The sequence below is a fragment of the Zea mays genome, chromosome 10 (genome assembly GCF_902167145.1).
Source record: "Zea mays cultivar B73 chromosome 10, Zm-B73-REFERENCE-NAM-5.0, whole genome shotgun sequence".
NCBI lineage: Eukaryota > Viridiplantae > Streptophyta > Magnoliopsida > Poales > Poaceae > Zea > Zea mays.
This window is the reverse complement of record NC_050105.1, coordinates 114,989,250-115,010,664: the sequence shown is the minus strand read 5'-3', so window position 1 is coordinate 115,010,664 and position 21,415 is coordinate 114,989,250. Positions and strand designations below refer to the sequence as shown.

The following is a 21,415-nucleotide window of genomic DNA, read 5'->3' as shown; positions in this document are numbered from 1 at the left end:
TGACGATGTACCTTGAGACGAAGGGCAGCACCGACTTAAAGAGTAAAAGATCGTTTATTCCATGATAACTTGTGTTTTGGTTATGATTAGTTATCAAGGGCATATATGTAATTTTGTCCGGGCTACGACCCGTGCCTATAAATAGATGAACAATACCCCAGTACTATTCACGCTGACTTGTATTCACTCGCACGTCACACTTGGATTCTCACCTTCTGTCAAACTGAAGGTACAATTGTAATTCAATATTGTTGATGTTTATCCATAATTATATAATGAGAATATAAAGTCTAATGATATCAGATGATCATTCATGTTTTATTTATATGTGTCATATGATCCCACTTTTCATTATGTATTGATATAAAGAAGGTACGTCCTTCATGACCTTCGTCTGAAGATCATTATATCCTAAGGGAAATAATGCTTCGAAGAACGAAGGTATTTAACCATTAACACTTGTGTTGCTTTGTTCTTAACTCATAGCATTTGATTAACTCATAGCATTTGAGAACAAGTCCCCCAACAGCATGTATATATAGGTCGATATTTTGGGCTACTAAAACAAACAAATATGTTGAAAACAAAGTAACAGTCTGTTGAAAACGAATTGATACTCATAAACAAAATGCTACTAGGAACATATCCAATTAAGGCCTTGTTCGGTTATTCCAATTCCGTGTGGATTGGAGTGTATTGGAATGGATTGAGATGGATTTTGACTAGTTATGGATTTAAACTGACTCAATACCACCAAATCCACATGGATTAACGGTGAAACGAACAAGCCCTAATATTTTTCTCCACTTCTGGAATCCTATACACACACTAGCCAGTTGCCCGTGCTTTGCTACGGTTGTTATATATTATATAAATAGTATTGAGATATTTATTTGAATATAATTATTGTTTATTTCTAAACACTAAGGTACATGTGGACGGGTGGTTAGCCTCAAATTTCTAGAGCAGAGGTGTTCGAGTACTCACTCTGCACTATTTTTTTTGCGCGGTGTGGTAGCTGCACGGGCGAGATCGAACGTGGGGCGGGCCTAGATTGTTAGTGCGGGGTGACGCTGTGGTAGTACCAGGTGCCCACATTTGCCATAGGAGTGCGACGAGAGGTTGTGGCAGCTGAGGGTACGATCTTTGAACCTTTGAACGTGCCTTGTGGCAGCTGAGGGTACGATCTTCCTCAGATGCTAACACTATTTATTTTATTTAGTGTTCCAAAGTATTTAGAATACATTAAATTAGGTTGATATTAAATTACTAAAATTTAGCACCATGATGTCTACAAAATGTTTTTAATATAGATATATGAATTCTAATGAGACCCGTCTGCATCGTTCAGATCCTTTGAATTGAATTCTATTTTAATAATCGTAATTTAGATATAAAATAATTAAGCTAATATAATTTTATATATAATATATTTGTATGCTACTGTTGGTTATATGAGAGAGATATTTATGTGCTATATTTTTATTATAGAAGAGCGAGACGAAGATCATGTTCATGTCTGTCCCTCACCTTAAAATTTTGAAATAATCTTATATCTGAATTTTAAAATGTTGTGGAATATCAAAATTTAAACTAAATGATCTACTATATTAAATAGATTCTAAATCCTCTAAGGTAAACATATCCAAATTTCGAACTTTAACGACGGCTCTGGCTTAATGGAAAAAAGACTCAATTTTTATAGGCACTCCTTATTTTGGGATGGAGATGCTATACCCCACTTGGACCCGCTGTCCGGATAGGCGGATACCACCGTTCTGCGTGTGCTTGGGGCGGGTGACATGGCGTCCTACAAGACCAAGGCGTCACGACTCAGACGTGGCAGCGTGCAATTGGTCAGTACCACATTCGGCAGCCTCCGATTGGCCGAAACAAGTCACACAACGGCCTTTTCCTCGCAACTGTCGGCCCTGCTACTCAGATCGATCGATCTCCACCGTTCCTTCTCCCCTCTCCTAATGTCAGCCGTGCAGCCTCTCCACTGCGCCCACTTCTTATACTCCCACCTTCTGCTCCCTCTCACGGACGCTTCGCTCTAGTCGGAAGGTTTCGAGGAACTCCCGGGCTCGAGGAGATCGGGACGATGATGGGAGGGCGCGCTCTGCTGCTGCTCCTGGTCTCGGCGCTGCTCGTTCAGATCCGCGCCTCTGACCCGGTAATCTAAGCGAGCCTGTGGCGATCTTGCTATTCTGTTTGTTTTTCCCGGAATTTTGTGGGTGAGATTTGTGAGGGTCTCTCCCGGTGGCGTTGTTTGCAGCTGCTGTACGAGCCGTTCGATGAGGACTTCGAGGGAAGATGGATCGTCTCCAAGAAGGATGAATACCAAGGTATGCGCGCGCATCTATTTCTCGCGATCGTTATGGTTTCGCTAGATCTGTTTAGATCCGTGGGTTCAGTAGGATTGTGAGAGCTTGTTCGGTCGAGATCGTAGTTTCCGGTGTTTAAATTGAGAGATAGCTGTGCAGTTACTCATGAGATCCACGATTGGTACTGTCAGATATGTATGTGCTTTAGTTCTATCGGATGTGCTTCGCTAGCAGCACCCGCTCTAGACACAGAGATGTGCCTAGCCTTCACGTTCCAACGTACTATGCAATCGGATGTGCCGACACATGTTACAATGGTTTGTACCTGTTAGGAATGAAGGGTCATTGAAGTGTCTGGTCTCTCTGTGTGTGCGCTCATTGCTGATATGAATGGTTCATGTTTCTGGAACTTCCAAAACGTACTGATACTTTGATAATCGAAAGTATCCTCACCAATTCATGACTGGAGGGAGTAACTTGTACGAGAATATAGCATGAGACATCAGTAGAAATTTTGGATAATGTTATTTGTATGCATGTGCTAATGAACTAGGTTATTCAAAAAAGAATAAAATTGTCAGTATGTTCAGTTTGCTAGTGGTATCTTATATTCCTGTAATCCTGTGCCGCATTAAACATACTTCATATGAAGTAAGCTTGCAATCCTAAGTTTTATGAGGTGCCTGTTAGTTTTTTCTCATTTGCTATTTATCTGTGAACACTGTTGTCAAGTTCAATATGAATCTATAGTTCTATACAGCCTTTGTACACTAAACACGGCCATTGTTTGACTATTTGTTAGTCAAATTTTGCAAAGTTACATTTTCTGAAACAGCATGTTCTATACCTTTGTGTATGGAGGGAGTAGTATCTTGGTACTGTAATGCCACTTCAAACAGTATTTCTATATGCAATCGTTATTTTAAACTAGTTACCTGCCACTGTTTGAATGTTGTTGTTACTAGTCCTTTCTGTTTCATTTTTCTTTGTCTATTTCATAGCTTAATGCCTACATACTCTGGTTTGTAGGTGTATGGAAGCATGCCAAGAGTGATGGGCATGAGGACTATGGTCTCCTTGTTAGTGACAAAGCAAGGAAATACGCCATAATCAAGGAGCTTGATGAGCCAGTTACCTTAAATGATGGGACAGTGGTCCTGCAGTTTGAAGTGAGACTTCAGAATGGCCTTGAATGTGGAGGTGCCTACATTAAGTACATCCGCCCTCAGGATGCTGGATGGGATGCCAAGGAGTTTGATAATGAGACTCCATACACTATTATGTTTGGTCCAGATAAATGTGGGTCAACCAACAAGGTTCATTTCATCCTTAAGCACAAGAATCCTAAGACTGGAAAGTATGTTGAGCATCACCTCAAATTCCCACCTTCTGTCCCATACGACAAGCTCTCTCATGTCTACACAGCTATCTTGAAGCCAGACAATGAGGTCAGAATTTTGATCGATGGGGAAGAAAAGAAGAAGGCAAACTTCCTTTCTGCTGATGACTTTGAGCCAGCACTTATCCCATCCAAGACCATTCCTGACCCTGATGACAAGAAGCCGGAGGACTGGGATGAGAGAGCTAAAATCCCTGATCCAGATGCAGTGAAGCCTGATGATTGGGATGAGGATGCCCCCATGGAAATTGTGGATGAGGAAGCCACCAAGCCTGAGGGATGGTTGGATGATGAACCCGAGGAGATTGATGATCCTGAGGCAGCCAAGCCCGAGGACTGGGACGATGAAGAGGATGGTGAATGGGAGGCACCAAAGATTGACAACCCCAAGTGTGAAGAGGCACCTGGATGTGGCGAGTGGAAGAGGCCGATGAAGCAGAATCCTGCTTACAAAGGCAAGTGGCATGCACCTATGATTGACAACCCCAACTACAAGGGAATCTGGAAGCCTCAGGAGATACCCAACCCTGAGTACTTTGAGCTTGACAGGCCTGATTTTGATCCAATTGCTGCTATTGGGATTGAGATCTGGACAATGCAGGATGGCATCCTGTTCGACAATATCTTGATTGCTGATGATGAGAAAGTTGCCACCTCCATTCTGGAGAAGACATGGAAGCCCAAGTATGATGTTGAGAAGGAAAAGGAGAAGGCTGAGGAGGCTGCTGCTGGTGCAGATGGTCTTTCTGACTTCCAGGTGATTCATTTTACTAACCTTTAGCAGCCATAACTGTTATTTCATTAGTTATTGTTCATTGTTGTTCCATCTTGTCCCTAACTGGTTTTGCCCCTGCAGAAGAAGATTTTTGACGTCCTGTACAAGATTGCTGATATTCCGTTCTTGGCACCCTACAAGACCAAGATTATTGTGAGTTTTGGAGCTATTTGCTTTCCTCTCCAGTCAAACGTCTGGATTTGTTATCAAGAAAATAATGTGTTTTTATCTATATCTTGTACACAGGATGTTATCGAGAAGGGAGAGAAGCAGCCCAACATCACTATTGGCATTTTGGTCTCCGTTGTCATCGTGTTCGTTACCGTTCTCTTCAAGATCCTTTTTGGTGGCAAGAAGCCGGTGGTAAGTTATTCCCAACCAATGTAATACTGCTGTCACGGTTCTGAACTTGAAGAGAATGCTCAGTTGACTACATTTGCTTGTTCCAGGCACCTGTGAAACCTGCAGCTGAGGCGAAGAAGCCCAAGGCCGCGGAGACGGACGGTGCTGGAAGCAGTGGTGACAAGGATGAGAAAGAGGATGAAAAGGACGAGACAGGCCCACGTCGGAGGACCCGAAGGGAGACATAGACCTGTTTTTGACGTGTTTTAGCTCTTCTGGCGTCTGCTTATTTTGAGAACTCTTAATATTTGTGAGTGTATAATAGGAGCTTATGTCACCTCTGCGGCTTCCCCCGCTGCTGATTTGTTTTTAATGGTTAGACCAGGACCCTTCACGAGCGTAGAATTTAGTTCTTGTTGGTCATTTATGTGCTGTGCCTGACGGTGTTCAATCAGATAGAGGTGATGGTTTTTTTGGTAGATCAAATCAAGGAATATTTCATATGCCTTTTTGGCAACTGTTTCAGTTGGGTGAATGCCTGGTTAAGCTTTCGCTTGTGTTTCGGAATGTTGCTGGCTCACCATTTGGTTCGACCATAACTTGTGGCGCTGGGTGGATTCTCGAATAGGATCAGGTGTGAGCCACAAGAGCATAGCCGCCTCGGTCTTACGGGGTGTTTGAAATAAAATGGCCTAAATAAAGGATTGTTGAACAAATAAACACTTACCGTCTTTTTGTTTCAGCTACATATTCCTAGAAATTTGAATCTAGGTGTGATCTATGAAAAAACTGATTTAAACTGATGAGTGCGCATGGTCGATAATACCTATCCAAGGTGAGAAAGATGATTGTCCAAAGTTACGGGGAAATGGGCCCAGTGTAGAGTTCATGATATACTGAAAAATGGTAGTGCCATTGATAAGCCCAAATGGTATAACTCGGAACCGCTAGTGCCCTTGATGGGTCTTGAAGGTTGTCTTACATTCATCCTTTGGCAGCATATAAATTTGTTGATACCCGCCCTCAAATCAAGCTTAGCGAACCACTAGGTACTAGTCAATTCATCAGAAATCTCATCAATGACATGGAAAATGATTCTTAATAGTGAGGGCATTCAATTTACGATAGTCAACACAGAAGCGCCAGAAACCATCTTTCTTTTGCACCAAAAGTACTGAAGAGGCAAAAGGATTGTGACTCGTAATAATAAGGCTAGATTTGAGAAGCTCCAGAATCTGATGTTCAATCTCATCCTTGTGGTAAGGGGAATATTTATACAACCTAGAATTGTCAGGAATGTAACCAAACACTAAGGGTGTGGCACGATCATAGACTCGGGCAGATGGAAGTTTTTTAGGCTCACTAAAGACATCATGATATTCAACCAGTAAGTATTGGATGGTCGAGTGTACAACCTAGTAAGGGACTAAAGAATCCACCATAGCTGGGGCCCATATTTCATTTTATTTGCCCCATTTTAGCACTGTGTCAGCCTGAATCTCACTAGCATGAAGCGGAGAAGGTGTTATACCTTGGAGGCGCACACATTGACCATTCTATTGAAATGTGATGGTTTGGGCGGCTCAATGACATTCTATAGGATTGTGTGGTGCTAGCCAATGATAACATCTTAGGCACCCAAGTCCAACACTCGCATATCAAAAGTAAATGAGTACCCATGAGATGACCATAGCAAGAAACCCACTTTGACCTATGCCAGAGTACACAACTAGGGGGTGATGCCCACGCATGGCGAAAAAGAAGACTGTGGAACTCTCCGACTTAATCAAAATTAGCATAACTTGATTTTTTACCATAGCATGAAGGGAGAGAGAACCATCATGTTTAGTGCTCACCAAAGCGTTCAAAAAAGATGATGAATTCCTCTATCAGCACATCCTACACCTAATTGATTCAGACCTTCCTAGGTAAGTACAGGTTGATCCAAATCATTAAGGGCCAAAGCATGGAGTTGTGACTTGGTGCAATGTTCTAGATGGGTATGATCAAACTTCTCACCACAAAAGAAATATAGATAATTTTTCTTGCGATAATCCCACAATTGTTGCTCACACCATGTATTAGAAGAGGGGGACGACGATGACGTCTCTATTAGAGCAGAGGATATTGTACTCTGACTCTAAAAGATTTAGCATACTTAGGATGACCATGACCATGCACTTTCTCTTGGAGTTGGGCTAGTAAGATGGCGCGGTCCAGGTCCGTAGTAACCTAAGCTAGAACTGGATCGTGAATCTTTGGCTTCATTCCTTTGATAAATTGAGACACAAAAAGGAACTCATCGAGACTTGGTGGCGCTTGTCGTCAAAGTCCTACACATAGTCATCCAGAAAGTCGTTTGCTTCAGGTCAAGCAGGGTGGCAAGGGCTTTGCAGTAATCCTCCACACCAAACTTCATCTCCACGACACGTCTAAATTAACGCCAATAACACTCTGATGCTTGTAGTTTATAAACCTGCCACCATTTGGCGGCCTTGCCCTCCATGTGTAACGCCGCTATAGTCACCCACAACACCTTCTGAACCTCATAAACACGAAAAATAGTCCATGCACTTGTCTAACCAAATCTTAGGATGGGAACCCTCAAACTTAGGAAATGAGAGCTCAGAAAGAGTGTGACGAAACCACTGACACTCGCGATGATTGGAAGGACGATCGCGAGTCGAGCGCCCATCAAGGCAATGGAGGTACGGTGATGAAGGACCCGACATATCAGAGACCAAAGAGTGGTTGGAAACCTCATCCCCCATTTGGCCCACCATTCGGTGTAGACTCAAGCAGGCCACCACGCACCCGATTCCTCCAATTCCTTACCATCAGGTGTCGATCTTTGGTGAGCTAGCCAATAAACCTAAAGTTGAGATCCAATTGGACCATCATACACTGCTAGTTGGCAAACACTAGATCCATGTTTTCCCATAACCCATTGCAAAAACGCATCCTCCCTCTCCAAAGCCACAAACATGGTGTCCAACACAAACTTGGTTTGCGCTGATGGTTTAGACAGCGCCATGATTGGCTATGCAAGAGTGGATCGAACGAAAGGGAATTACAGGAGAGAGACACGATCACGAGGTGGAAGGTGCATCAATCTCCAAAATCTCCAAACTGACTAATGTTCGAGTACAAGCTCATGAGGTCAATTACAAATCCACACACACCTTTCGTCAAATAGGCTGGATAAACTAATGGTCTGTTTGGTTCAGCTTTTTTCTGACCAGCTTTTCTGAAAATCTGGCTGTGGGGAGAATCTGAGTATCATTACGATTACGTGTGGAGGAAGATAAAAATGTTCATAGGGCTCAGGATCTAGAAAGTGATGGATTCCTACTATTACAATGACTCAACCGATTATGTGTTTATGTTGATTTTGGATGGTTTTTGGCCCAATGAATTTTATAGAAGCTGGCTGAAAAGCTGAGCGTTTGGCAGTCCACAACAGCTTTTGGTGGCCAGAAGCTGTCAGAAGCCGAAACAAACAGGGCCTAAGTCTGTCGCCACCAGAAACCCACCACCGCCGCACACCACCAAAACAAAGACTGGAGGGAACACCGCTCGGAGCACATATGGGAGATGAAGCCACCTCCAAAAAAACTATCGTTGTCGATCGCTGCTAGAAACGATGCGCTCCACTACCGTCTAGGAAACGTTGATCCACTGCCACCACCCCACCGCTGAGGATCAGATTCTCTGGCATCGGTTGTTGCGACCCATGGCCGCCAGTGGAAGACGTCGGGACATGAGACGAGAACAACGCGATATCGAGCGATAACTTAAGACATAGGAAAGTGAAAGGGAATTAGGCTTACAACTATTTTCCTAATTTATTTTGGTGGTTGAATTGCCCAACACAAATAATTGGACTAACTAGTTTGCTCTAGTCTATAAGTTATACAGGTGCCAAAGGTTCACACTTAGCCAATAAAAAGACCAAGAAATGGGTTCAACAAAGAGAGCAAGGGATAACCGAAGGCTGCCCTGGTCTGGCGCACCGGATTGTCCGGTGTGCCACCGGACAGTGTCCGGTGCACCAGGGAACTCCAAGCCAAACTCTTCACCTTCGGGAAAACTCAGAGGCGCTCTGCTATAATTCACCGGACTGTCCGGTGTACACCGGACAATGTCCGATGCTTCAGGAATGAAGCGACTCTGAACTCGCCAGCTTCGGGAATTCACTCCGCTATAATTCACCGGACATGTCCGGTGTACACCGGACTGTCCGGTGAGCCAGCGGAGCAACGACTACTTCGCGCCAACGGTCACCTGCAGAAGCAATTAATGCGCGCCAGAGCGCGCAGAAGTCAGGCACGCGCGAAGTGGCGCACCGGACACTCTACAGTACATGTCCGGTGTGCCACCGGACATCCAGGCGGGCCCAGCAGTCAGAGCTCCAACGGTCGGAACCCAACGGCCTGGTGACGTGGCTAGCGCACCGGACTGTCCGGTGCACCATGCGACAGACAGCCTCCACCAAACGGCTAGTTTGGTGGTTGGGGTTATAAATACCCCCAACCACCCCACATTCAAGTCATCCAAGTTTTCCACCTTCCAACCACTTACAAGAGCTAGACATTCAATACAAGACACACTCAAGTGATCAAATCCTCTCCCAATTCCACAAAAGCTTTAGTGTTAAGTGAGAGTGATTTGTTGTGTTCTTTTGAGCTCTTGCGCTTGGATTGCTTTCTTCTTTCTCATTCTTTCTTGAGATCAATACTCACTTGTAACCGAGGCAAGAGACACCAATTGTGTGGTGGTCCTTGCGGGGAAGTTTTGTTCCTGGTTGATTTGAGAAGAGAAAGCTCACTCGGTCCGAGGGACCGTTTGAGAGAGGGAAATGGTTGAAAAAGACCCGGTCTTTGTGACCACCTCAACGGGGAGTAGGTTTGCAAGAACCGAACCTCGGTAAAACAAATCCGCGTGTCACACTCTTTATTCGCTTGAGATTTGTTTTGCACCCTCTCTCGCGGACTCGATTATATTTCTAACGCTAATCCGGCTTGTAGTTGTGATTAATTTTGTAAATTTCAGTTTCACCCTATTCACCCCCTCTAGGCGACTTTCAGAAAGGTTCCCCGCTCACTACTTCATATCTAAAAAGAGTCAGATCTTTTGGTAGCAGTTCAGTGGTTTATATGTATCTCTTTTACCACCCTAATAAACAAGGTCCCACTTCCTTAATACAATTAGAAAATACACTTTTTCTGCCATACAAGACACCTATGTCACATACGCTACCACCCTCCTATATAGTTGTTGGACATATATGTGAGTAATTTTCTAAGTCACCCGAGTCAATAGAAGGAAAATCAACTCTAGATATTTATAGCTACTTTTAATTAAAAACATCTTTGAGTTTGCGCTTATTTGACCAACCTTTTGACCTTTCTAAAGTAAAAGCTAGTGGTGGCCAAACGGGCGGCCCGGTCCGGATCAACACGACCCGTTAGGCCCGACTAGCTAATCGAGTCGTACTGGGTCGATATTAGTGCCGTAGTTGCGGTCCAGGCACGACACTGCAAACTGTTAACCATGACGAGTTAACATTTAGCATGTCGGCCCATTATAACAGAATGTGAATAAATTGCGAAAATAACCAAAAAAAGGAGTGAAGAGGACTTAAACCATGGTCAGCTTGAGAAAGAAGCAGAGCTGCACTCTTCTGACCGGTGCAACCCAAGTTTATTTGTGGTATATGGAGGATTGGTATTGTGTGTGTATATCAATGATTTAAAAATAAAAATATAATCGTGTAGAAATCAGACCTACAATGTGAACCGAGGAAAAGGTCTAAATATGATATGGTTCTTAGGGCATGTATAGTGGAAAGACATTAAAACGATTCTCCAAGTAAAAGAGGCAACTAAGAGACTCTATTGTATAATGTAGTGTCTATAAATATAGTCTGTTAATAAATACAGAATTAAATGCATTTATACAACATCAGATCGATAGAACATACGACATATTCGTACAGTGAGGAGTGAGGCGTCTGTTACTATTTGGTTTACGAGCCAGATCATCTCTTCACGGAAAGACGACTCTAAGATTTTTTTTATAAATACATATTAAAACATCTTAAGAGCCTCCACATTAAACACCAATGTACATGCCCTTATGTGAAATCGACACGAGCCTGTTTTACGTCATGTCACGCCGGTCATTATTAAATACGCCGGTCATTATTAAATAGATTGTTTCTACTGGATACGGCCCATCTGGCCATCCGGTTAGCAAGACCAACAAATGCACACTGATACGTTCCCTTCGAACCCACCTCCCATGGCCACCGTCGACTGCCCCCTGCCCTCTCCCGCGGACCTCGACGACAACGGATTCCCGGCTCTACCCTCCTCCCCCGCTGCCTGTAGCAGCGGCTTCGCGGAGGACTTCTACCGCAGCGGCACCGACTGGTCCTCCTTACGCGCCCCTCCGCCGCTGGGGCCGCCCAGAAGGGCACCCGGTGTGAAGGAGAGAGGAGGCGGCTCGGCCGTGCAGAGCAGCCTCTTCCAGGCGTGGGGGATCGAGAAGCCGCGGCGGGACGGGCGTGGGGCTGGGGATTCATCGCTTGTGCAGAGGAGCCTCTTCCAGGCATGGGGGATCGAGAGACCGCAGAGGGAGGGTCTCGGGGCTGGAGATTCCTCCCCCTCCTCCTCCCTTTCCGGTTCTTTGTTGGCAAGGAAGCGGAGGCGAGGAAGCACCGAGGAGGAGCGGGTGGCGGCCAAGAAGCCCCTCGCGTGCCCCTTCTACAAGAAGATTCCTGGTAAAGGCTACTGCGTTTCATGCTTTGATAGTTTGTTATAATAATTTAGGGGGTCTTTGAATGCACTAGACCCTCTTAGATATATGGCTGGTGGAGCTACTGCCTACTGAGCCACTGAGGAATGAGTTTGTTATACGTTGAATTGCTGTTGCCATCAATTTTCTAATTTGCCAATTTCGCTCATGCTGTCATGCACCTGCAAACCTAGGCACACCATTCACGGTGGATGCATTTCGGTATGGACAAGTTGAGGGGTGCTCGGCCTATTTCCTTAGCCACTTTCATCATGACCATTACGGTGGATTAACCAAGAAATGGTGCCATGGCCCCATCTATTGTTCTGCACTCACTGCACGCCTAGTGAAGATGTGCTTGTCAGTAAATTCCGAGTAAGGCTCCCTTCTCTCTCCCCCCCCACCCCCCCACCCCCCTGTGAATTCTTTCATGGTGATTTCTCGTGCACCAGCAACATGTATTCAAATCAATGAATGCAGCTATATCTGTCCTTTGGAGCTTGATACCGAGTATGTCATAGAGGGAGTGACAGTTACCTTGCTGGAGGCCAACCATTGCCCTGGTGCAGCTCTAATCCACTTCCGACTAAGTGATGGAAAGACCTGTCTCCACACTGGGGATTTTAGAGCATCAAAAACTATGCAATCGCATCCACTTCTCCAGAGAGGCCGAGTAAATTTGGTTTACCTGGACACAACATATTGCAATCCCAAGTACAAGTAGGTATACGACCCTCAAGTTTTAGGAATTTTCTCTTTCATCTGTACTTTGCTGAGCATGGCAAACTATAGGTTCCCACCCCAGGAGGATGTTATTGATTTTGTTGTGAGAACCACTCGAAGATATCTAAAGAAACAACCAAAAACCCTCATTGTTGTTGGGGCATATAGCATTGGGAAAGAGAATGTGTATCTAGCAATTTCCCAAGCTTTAGAGGTACTTTACATTTGAGCTTCACTATTGATTTTGCAACATGCAGACATTCTTATTCTCTGTTTAATATATTCATGAAAGGCCCATATATACACTGATGCATCGAGAAGGCGGATTCTCTACTCATTTGGCTGGCCAGATTTGTCCAAAAGGCTATGTTCATGCAATCAAAGTTCATCACTTCATGTTCTGCCCCTTGGATCTATAAATCATGAGGTTTGGAAATGAATCTCAAATGAATTATACTAATTCAGCAAGTGAAGCTCTCTAACTACAATGTAATATTTGCCAGAACTTGAAGAAGTACTTGGAGACTCTTAATGGAAGATTCCTAGCTGTGCTGGCTTTTCGGCCTACAGGTGAACGAAGTTTGGGAGATAAATTTTTGTACTTATGGAATATGGATTCACATGGATCTCAAGATTATCTCTATTGTTTTATCAGGTTGGACTTTCTCTGAGGCAACTGGAAAGCATCTTGACCTAATAAAACCAAGCTCTAATGCCAATGTAACAATCTATGGTAGGATTTGTTGGTTATACTGATAATGCTTTTCCTCTCATTTATTGCTAATGAATGGTCAATAAGAACCCAAACTATTCCGAACAAGATTTTTTTAGTATAAACAGTCTGGACTTATCCTTTGTCAAATATAGACTGAGTTTATTGATCTCCTGAATTTAAAACTCAGCTGTGGAGGGAAAGATCGGTCTCCCGGTATTATATTAAGAAGAGACCAAAATATGGTCCCGGCCGAGAAAATTCCCGAACCTTGGCCCCTCATCATTAGCGGGCCGTCACCGCCCACTCTGCAACGGCCCAACCGGAGGGTGACGCGCAAGACGTAACCCAGAAGCGGACGGAGCACAACGAGGGAATTTTTTAACCAAGCCCGAAATTTGCCCCCGAGGGGGATCGAACCCGAGACCTGGAGGTGCTACTCGGAAGCCTTAACCATTACGCTAGATGTCCTTTCACTATTGATCTCCTGAATTCAAATGGTTGATTTATCAGAAGATCTAGAACTTACTTTTGCTAAGTGCTATCTACATAATAGTATTATTTTTACCAATATGAAATATCTGATCTTCCATACCGAACAGAGATAGATATTTTTACCGATATTAAATAGAGCCCTGCTCGCTGGTGAAGAACTGTGGATTTGGGGTTTGGCCGGGGCCAGCGATATTTTTTATCTCCTTGACCACGGTAGATGATTGGAGGGATGGCCGTTTCATTAATGTTTCCGGGCACGATGTTTTTGTTGTAAGGTTGTGTGTGTGTGTGGGTTTGTAGGGACTTCCTTTTTTTAATACAATGATGTGGACCTGCGTGTTCGAGAAAAGAAAACAATTGCAGTTACAGCTTAAGTCAAGTGAGGTGATCCTATATTAGAGGTCCCTTTGATTTTTAAAGATTTTAAGCTTAATTTGTTTTAGAAGTACATGTGGATTCAAACTGAGAGTCTTAATGCAAAATATTCTCCATATTAGGCTTAATATTGTCCAATATGTATCACATGTTCATGATAAACATTCCCAATACCAAACTACAATACAGATTTCATTCAATTATGAGTTGTTTCAAGTTGATTTCCTATGCTTGTAGGTGTGCCTTATAGCGAGCATTCAAGTTTCACTGAGCTTAGGGATTTTGTGATGGTAAATCCCTGAACCTGATATTACATTGTTGTCATCTTAGCTGAATTCTAACTATAGGTCAATATTTGCATTGGTAGTTTCTGAAACCTCAAAAGATAATTCCTACTGTTAATGTTGGCAATGCCACAAGCCGAGATAAAATGCAAGCACATTTCCGGGAATGGCTGAAGAGCCCGTGATAAATATATCCTGATCATGTTTTTTTTTCTATATCGGCGTCAACTCGACTCCACTCAATGAGGTACCGCTGTATACCATCCTTACACTCACAGTTCACTATAACGCCTCTTTTCTTCACTTTATTTGTTGGAGTTCAACGAATGTTGATTCTTTTATGCCAGTGACACAGTCATGGTACGGAAAAGAAGTGGATATATTTTTAAAGGTTGGTTTGCTTGGTACTAAAAATGCTATGTTTAGAGTACCACTTTTCCCAACATTATTCCGAGATTCGTTTTGTGGAACTTATCTCATTTGAGAGGTAAATGTGTTGTTTCTCGCTTGTCTGGCATTTCTTTGCAAGGGAACTGTAAGATGAAGAAATATTGATTTGAATTACTGTTTATCAAAACCCATTATCAGCAACACATTTGTTGTCTCCCCATGTTCAATCGAAATACAAGATTTCACTGGCTAGAGCAGTGGGATTTCCTAGTTGCGATTGGGAGTCGGTATGCTGCCTTCAGAAATATGTGGAAGAAAGTGGTACACGACCCAGCTTCTGAATTCTAATTAGACGATAAGGTCTATAGCCTAACACCTGCTGGGCTGCTAGTGTCACAGCTTCTATTGGCAACATAAGCACAAATTTCGGCTACTGTAACGATTAAACTATTTGCTCTTATTCATCCCAAATGATTTTTCTACAAGGTGGTAGAGTCATGAAATGACGAATGGTAAATAGTGCATATGTTGGGTGAGATTTCCGCTGCTCACAAGAATAAGCTTAATGCTATTGCATTACCATCATAGTTATGGGCAATCATCTAAATATTACCATCATTATCTAAAAAAATCTAAATATTACCATAGCCTGCTAAGCCTAGAAAATATTTGGTTAGTCCCACATCTAAGTATCCTCAAAATGCCTTGCTGTTGCTGATCAACAGGAACCATGTTAAACCTTCCATACCTCGGTACTGTACTAGGTCTCATGCAGTAGCCCATGGTGGATTTGTATGCACGTGTCTGATCATTGGCGTTATTTGGCAGTCTCCATGCCAGTACTACCTTCGGTATATCCTTTGCCTCCAGAATATTTGTCAGACTTGATCTTTAGCATTAAACAGATATATAAATGTAATGGGGATATATAAATGTTCACTGGTCCTTTCTCCCTTCTCTGCTGTTCTCTGTTGCAGTGATGTTAGCTCACATACATGTATGGGATGGATAGCTTGATCTGCTCCCATTGTAGGGGGCGATGCTAAAGGTAAAACACAATCGATAGCTTGATCTACTCGCTGATGAAATTCACGTGGGCTAGGTGGATCAAACACAATCGGCTGATTAAGGGAGGACGACGATAGAAGAATTTAGTGGATGCGCGATGACGATGATGCAAACGTTCAGACAGGGGATCGGGAATTTTCTGTTGTAGCATTCGTGCAAACCGTCGTGAATCCAGTCAATACAGCACGTGTACAAATATCAAAGCTGCAGGTTTCACTGTGCAGTGCGCACCGCTGTGACAGACTTCTAATATTGTAACTCAAATATTAAAACTTGAACTCATGATGTACCACCAATAAGGGAGTTGCCCCCCAGCAAATGCGACAACTGAATAGGATCTATTGGCTTAACAAGGACATAGCCCCTGCTGAGATCGATTTCATAGATACCATGTGGAAGGAATAAAATTGAATAATTTACATTGAATCTTGAATCTCTCGATATACATAAACTTTATATGACTTCAGGCCAAGTTGATACATAGGATTGTAACTTGAGGCCCAGCATAATCCCTATATCTCGTATGTTATCCCTACTTTGAGTAGTTGGTCTTTCGGAATGGAGAGCACCTTCTCCCCCTCCGTCAAGTTCTTCCTCAAGAATGCGTAGACATAGTCTACCACTATCTTCTTTGCGGCAGATGATTCTGGTCCTGCAATGACATTGGCTTCCCCCATAAGGTAGACCACCCCTCGCTCCATCTCCTTGTCAATCATTTGCTTTTCCTTTTCGACCCAACGAGCCAAATCATGGCCAGACACCTTGGGATCGGTCAGCTCCTTGGTATCTCCAGCTGTAGAGTTCGTCTTAAACGCAGCCTCATCTTGGATGAACGTCTTTAGGCTCTCCATGAGGAACCCTTTGAACAGCCCCGACTCCTCTAGCTTGTCACAGTACCCATACCTCGCCACACACCGGAACATCCGGTGCTCCCTCGGGCCGACCTGCCGGAAGAGGAACCGCTCCACAGGGGCCACGTGTGGGATCGGCAGGTGCTTGATGGACATGAACAGGAAGACCGCGTGCACGGAGGGTATCCTCTGCACCAGACGTGGAAACACGGGGGTGATGCCTTGGACCAGGTCCGAGTAAAGGAGGCCCACCCCGGGGATCCGCCGCACCTCATGCTTCTCAAGCAGCGTTGTCACTTCGTTGGCTGGCACGACGTGGTCCAGCTCGTACCAGTACTTCATCACGTGGACGTAGTGCCATGTGATCATCAAGGCCATGAGGACAAGCGAGAAGCAGAACGGCAGGTACCCGCCTTGGATGAACTTGGTCAGTATGGATGAGAGGTAGACCAGCTCTATGGAGCTGAACACCACGTAGAAAAGCAAGACGATGATGAAATTCTTCCTCCACACGAGTAACATCACAATGGTCGTCAGGTGGGTGGTGATCGAGAACACGGTTACCACACAGATCCCTGCACACCACCCAGAATCAAATGACATGAAATGTATAACTTCTGTCTGTCTGTTCTGGGTTGCCAAAAACAAATTCTGGACCTTCTAGTTGCTTACCATAAGCGTTGCCGATTTCGGTGGTGGTTCTGAAGGTGATCGTGACGATGATGCTTGCTAATCCCATCAAAAAGTTCACTTCAGGAATGTAAACCTGGCCCTCGTAGCTCTTGGATGTATGAATCACCTGGACACTGGGGAAACAGCCAAGAGACAAAGCCTTGGAGAGGATGGCGAATGCGCCTGACAGCATGGCTTGGCTTGCGATGATAGCCGAAAGGATGGCGATAATGAAGGTTGGCCAGAACATTAGCTCTGCGTTAGAACATTATGTTAGCTCGTTATGCATTGTCGTTTCCATGAAGCAAAACTGTACGCCTAATTCATAGTAGTACCTGGGATGGATCTAAAGAAAGTGTCTGCGACACTCTCTGGGAATTTCCTCAGGTAAGCTGTCTGTCCGATGTAACACAGTGCCACGGAGGGGAGCAAGACAGTGCTAAAGCTGATCTGTAGGTGAAAACACAGCGAATGTTGTGAGCTATTTCTGTTTGGCAAGCTTGGAATTTGATTCCTGTAAAATCGGATGCTTTATTTTGAAGGAACAGAATGGAACCAGTTTAAAAGTAAAATGGGTGTATTTGAAAACTTTACAGTGGCATAGTTTAAAAGCAAAATGGATGCTTCTAACTAAACTAAAATTGGAGGTAGAGTTGGGAGAATCAACATGGTGAAGCGAAGAGCATGGGTGTGAATGTCCTTGTTACCTGAATGGCCTTGATATTGAAATGGCTTAGGTCTGCATACATTCCTTCTGTGCCTATTGCATATGACAACAGCCCATTGAGATTGTAGACTAATAACTACCATCGCAATTGCACTTTTCGATGTAAAGTTTACCTGTGACACACAAGATAACGCCACCCAGTGAAACCCATCCATCCTTCCCATTCCTTCTGAAGTAATCCACTATGTACATTGGATTGAAGGCTCGGAGAACACCGATCTCGTGCACAATGAGGTTATACATTCCAATGCCAGCAATAAGAAAAAACCATAGTGTGATGATCGGAGCAAAGGAATACCCGACCTTGTCTGTACCATAGCGCTGGACCGAGAAGAGCGCGAACAAAATCGGCACTGAGATCCAGACTACCTGCGCTGCACGAAAAGTGACAGCAAACAATTTACATGTTGAACAAAGCGTACCAACTGATCAATGTCTGTAGGAGCTCTTTTTTCACATACTTTCAGTTAAGCTTGGCACCTTCTCCCTGATCCCACTCACTGCAGAGAGCACTAGAAAAGCAAGAAACACGTTAGGATTTTGAATACTGGATACGAATGTGCTTATGACTTCTCCGTATACTGTTTCTGTTACCAGAAATTGATGGTGTCAAGGTTCCATCCCCCATCACCATTGATGTGCCAAGGATTGTAATGATAAAGAGGCTAATCTTTGCCGCCTTGCTAGACTCGAGCTTCTGCTTCAGCCACTGTGCCACCCTCAGTTCCGGACTGGGCGCTTCGATGCCATAATTTGACACCATGGCATCCTCAGCCTGCTGATTTGGTATCAGCCTTACCTTGGAGTGCCGCGATATAAGTGAGTAGAGGGCGAACGTGCCACCTAGAACAGCAGTATGTTGCTGTTAAATGTGAAGTACCGAATAAACAGCAGGAATATGGTGACTACAGCAGGTTGACAGGTTGAAATTTCCTGTCTTATGAGCTTACCATCTCCATTGTCATCTGCATAAAGCACAATGAAGACGTACTTGACCATTGGTATCAGGATTAGGGTGTAGAGGATGAGGGAGAGGACGCCAAGTAGGTCATCCTGGTCCTTGATGCCATCAGGGAAGGTGCTGGATATCGCATAGAGTGGTGATGTCCCGACGTCCCCATAGATGATGCCAATGCTCTGAAATGCAAGCTGCAGCAACCGCGGCCAGCCTCCCTGTGTCACCATAAGTTTTATTGTAGTAAATTTTTTCTGTCAGTGACGGTGCATCTTTGCAACACGGTAACCAAGTTGCCTGGGAAGCAGACCTCAGAGCCATGGTGCTTGAAGCCGGAGACCTTTTCTGCATCACCATAGAGTGAATCCTGTCGCTTGAGCTGCTTGGTCGTTTCTGGTGGCTTCTCAACTTCTAGAGACATCTGTGCTCTCTCGTCACATATGACACCTTCGGACAATTAGGAGGTTATTGGAATGTATGAAAAATCTGCAAACAAGATTTCAACCGCAACGCTTGAATAATCAGGTGGTGAATACAGAACCTAAGATCATTTTTAGAAAATTACAAAGTAACCCAAGCATCTCAAATCCTCAGCTGGCCAGGAATTGAATCAACCGCTAAACAAAAAGGTGAAGAGGATCACAAACCCTGTTCAGAAATGCGGAGTCGACGAAGGTTCGGGAGCCGAACCAGCAGCAGTGAGTGCCGGGGAAGACAGCGGCGCACACGTCGGTGAGAGGGTACGAAGTCCGCGTCGTCTCGGCGGTGGGAGGCAACGGGGGCGGAGAGGTAGGAAAGCAAGAGGCGGACATGAGCGTTCCGTACTTATAGGTCCGGTGGTCGCGCCGCGACGCACGGAGCTGGGGTTGGATGCTTGGACGAGCGCCCGCGAACCACGGGAGACGGAGGGAAGGGGTGGTGCCATGCTCGGTGGCCGGAACTGGGAAAGCGGAGCGGAGTGGAGCGTTTCGTAACCACGGCTCTGGAGCCAGACACGTGTGGGGTGAACGAGGGGAGGGATCCACTGTTCCGAAGAGATGAAAACGGACGAAAACCGTCCGAAAAAACTTTCTTCCATTTCTGTTATTATTTTTTTTTACTGAAAACAGGACAGTGGAAACGAGAACAGTTGTGAATATACGGTTACACAAAAACTAAAACAAACTGATATGCAGGGAAAACGAGCGGCAAATAAGGACCGTATTTGTTTCAGCTTTTTTCTGATTCTGTGTAACACCTAAAATCTTATTTTGGAAACATAATAAAATCATCTAAAATTTTTGAATTGAAAATGTGTTTTAAAACAAGAATCTCTTATCTTTGGAGCCACTTCTTCAAAAATAGATAGGTTCTATAATAAAAAAATTAAAAAAAGATTTCTTATATGAATTAAAGTAAACCTTGGTAAAGGCTATATGTTAAGTTCCTCAAAGTAAATAAGTAATGGATATTAATTTTGAATTAACTTACAATTATATTACACATTCAAAATACTATATTCCTATAAAGAATTGTGTATGTGTTCCATGGTTTAAGCATATCCCTAAATAAATAATTAACATATAAAATAAACATGACTTGCATCTCATGTTGGGTTCTTTATATATTGCATCATGTTGGAATTTTATTGCTTGTGCACTTAATATTGCAATCTTAAACATATAATTGTATTTGAATTTGGTTTTGTGAATTAAAATAAGAAAATAGAAATGGAAAACAAAAGGAGAAAACCCTTACCCAGGGGCGACGACAGGGGGCAATGTCCCCCCTAATGCTCCCCTAAATCTATAGGATATGTTAGTTTTTTAACTAATTCTCATGTAAATAGTGCAAAAAATACTTCTAATAGCCCCCCTAATCTAATTTGGTCCCCCTAATTTTAGATCCTGGCTTCGCCCCTGCCCTTACCTGCGCGGCTGCGCCTGGGCCAATTACTCAGCCTAGTAGCCTTCTAAAAGCATCTAGAGCACTAGTTAGTTTTAGTGATTAATGACAACATGAGATTATTTGTGACTAACATGTGTTTTGCAGAACAAATGGTAAGTTAGGTCACAATGCAGGGAGCTACACTCCAACAAGCGAAAACAATCCCTCAGATCAGAACTTGAAGCGACGACTGGAAAAGATGAATCAAAAGACGAAGGTCTTCATATCATAAGTGTCGAAGGAGTTGTGGGACACTTGGTATAGAGTTAGGATTTTTATTTTTACTTTATCCATACTATAAAGAGGGGTTGTAGATGAGTAATTTGACCAAGAGATAACTAGTGTAGTGTCGGTGCATGTTCACACTTAAAACTAGTGCTAGGTGTCACTCAAGATCTCACTCACAAGTTGGAATCAAAATTGGTTTAGAAAAATCCAAGGAAAAATAGAGTGTTGCTGCTCTGGGGACACCAGACTGTCCGGTGGTGCCCTATGCAGCCGGCTAGAGAACGCTCAAGTGCACCCGTGAGCAAACAGGAAGCGTCAGCCGTTTTTTAGAGGCACAGGAATGTCCGATGTGTACCGGACATTCATTG

At 43.9% G+C, this 21,415-nt stretch overlaps 3 protein-coding genes across 11 annotated transcripts; 2 read left to right on the top strand and 1 right to left on the bottom strand.

Moving 5' to 3' along the window:
- The first annotated feature begins 1,945 nt into the window (after positions 1-1,945).
- LOC542421 (calnexin homolog) lies at positions 1,946-5,369 on the top strand. The gene is made up of 6 exons (NM_001308610.1): positions 1,946-2,176; positions 2,279-2,348; positions 3,357-4,483; positions 4,583-4,654; positions 4,748-4,864; positions 4,951-5,369. Exons 1-6 carry the CDS (start codon positions 2,105-2,107, stop codon positions 5,089-5,091), a joined length of 1,599 nt encoding a protein of 532 aa, NP_001295539.1. The 5' UTR covers positions 1,946-2,104; the 3' UTR covers positions 5,092-5,369.
- Positions 5,370-11,069: 5,700 nt separating this feature from the next.
- LOC100192920 (uncharacterized) lies at positions 11,070-16,114 on the top strand. 7 transcript variants are annotated; one of them, XR_004852969.1, is made up of 11 exons: positions 11,070-11,627; positions 11,836-12,016; positions 12,122-12,361; positions 12,434-12,578; positions 12,657-12,791; positions 12,868-12,934; positions 13,020-13,097; positions 14,184-14,236; positions 14,314-14,477; positions 14,578-15,471; positions 15,598-15,911. XR_004852969.1 is itself a non-coding variant. In NM_001358495.1 (9 exons), exons 1-9 carry the CDS (start codon positions 11,111-11,113, stop codon positions 14,413-14,415), a joined length of 1,518 nt encoding a protein of 505 aa, NP_001345424.1. In that variant the 5' UTR covers positions 11,108-11,110; the 3' UTR covers positions 14,416-14,791. The 7 variants fall into 7 exon arrangements, 1 of the variants encoding a protein (NP_001345424.1); XR_559653.4 differs by having other exon boundaries at positions 11,075-11,627; positions 15,346-15,471; positions 15,598-16,114; XR_004852968.1 differs by having other exon boundaries at positions 11,072-11,627; positions 14,314-15,471; positions 15,598-15,669.
- LOC103641608 (uncharacterized) lies at positions 16,030-21,205 on the bottom strand. Of its 3 annotated transcripts, none has more exons than XM_008664949.4 (10): positions 19,541-21,205; positions 19,204-19,379; positions 18,889-19,111; positions 18,533-18,781; positions 18,400-18,450; positions 18,052-18,312; positions 17,919-17,971; positions 17,547-17,661; positions 17,212-17,466; positions 16,030-17,114 (listed from the first exon to the last, which is right to left on the bottom strand). In XM_008664949.4, exons 2-10 carry the CDS (start codon positions 19,312-19,314, stop codon positions 16,201-16,203), a joined length of 2,232 nt encoding a protein of 743 aa, XP_008663171.1. In that variant the 5' UTR covers positions 19,315-19,379; positions 19,541-21,205; the 3' UTR covers positions 16,030-16,200. The 3 variants fall into 3 exon arrangements, with proteins under 3 accessions (XP_008663171.1, XP_008663172.1, NP_001288379.1); XM_008664950.4 differs by having other exon boundaries at positions 19,204-19,340; NM_001301450.1 differs by lacking the exon at positions 19,541-21,205 and having other exon boundaries at positions 16,201-17,114; positions 19,204-19,314.
- Positions 21,206-21,415: the final 210 nt, after the last annotated feature.

Coding starts and splice junctions, on each gene's coding strand:
- LOC542421 (NM_001308610.1), top strand. CDS start 2,105: ATGATGGGAGGGCGCGCTCTGCTGCTGCTCCTGGTCTCGGCGCTGCTC. Junction 4,484..4,582: donor ATGGTCTTTCTGACTTCCAG/GTGATTCATTTT, acceptor TTGCCCCTGCAG/AAGAAGATTTTTGACGTCCT. Junction 4,865..4,950: donor TTGGTGGCAAGAAGCCGGTG/GTAAGTTATTCC, acceptor TGCTTGTTCCAG/GCACCTGTGAAACCTGCAGC.
- LOC100192920 (NM_001358495.1), top strand. CDS start 11,111: ATGCACACTGATACGTTCCCTTCGAACCCACCTCCCATGGCCACCGTC. Junction 12,792..12,867: donor TTGGATCTATAAATCATGAG/GTTTGGAAATGA, acceptor AATATTTGCCAG/AACTTGAAGAAGTACTTGGA. Junction 14,237..14,313: donor AGCTTAGGGATTTTGTGATG/GTAAATCCCTGA, acceptor TTGCATTGGTAG/TTTCTGAAACCTCAAAAGAT.
- LOC103641608 (XM_008664949.4), bottom strand. CDS start 19,314: ATGTCTCTAGAAGTTGAGAAGCCACCAGAAACGACCAAGCAGCTCAAG. Junction 18,313..18,399: donor GGTGCCAAGCTTAACTGAAA/GTATGTGAAAAA, acceptor CTTTTCGTGCAG/CGCAGGTAGTCTGGATCTCA. Junction 17,115..17,211: donor CGAAATCGGCAACGCTTATG/GTAAGCAACTAG, acceptor GGTGGTGTGCAG/GGATCTGTGTGGTAACCGTG.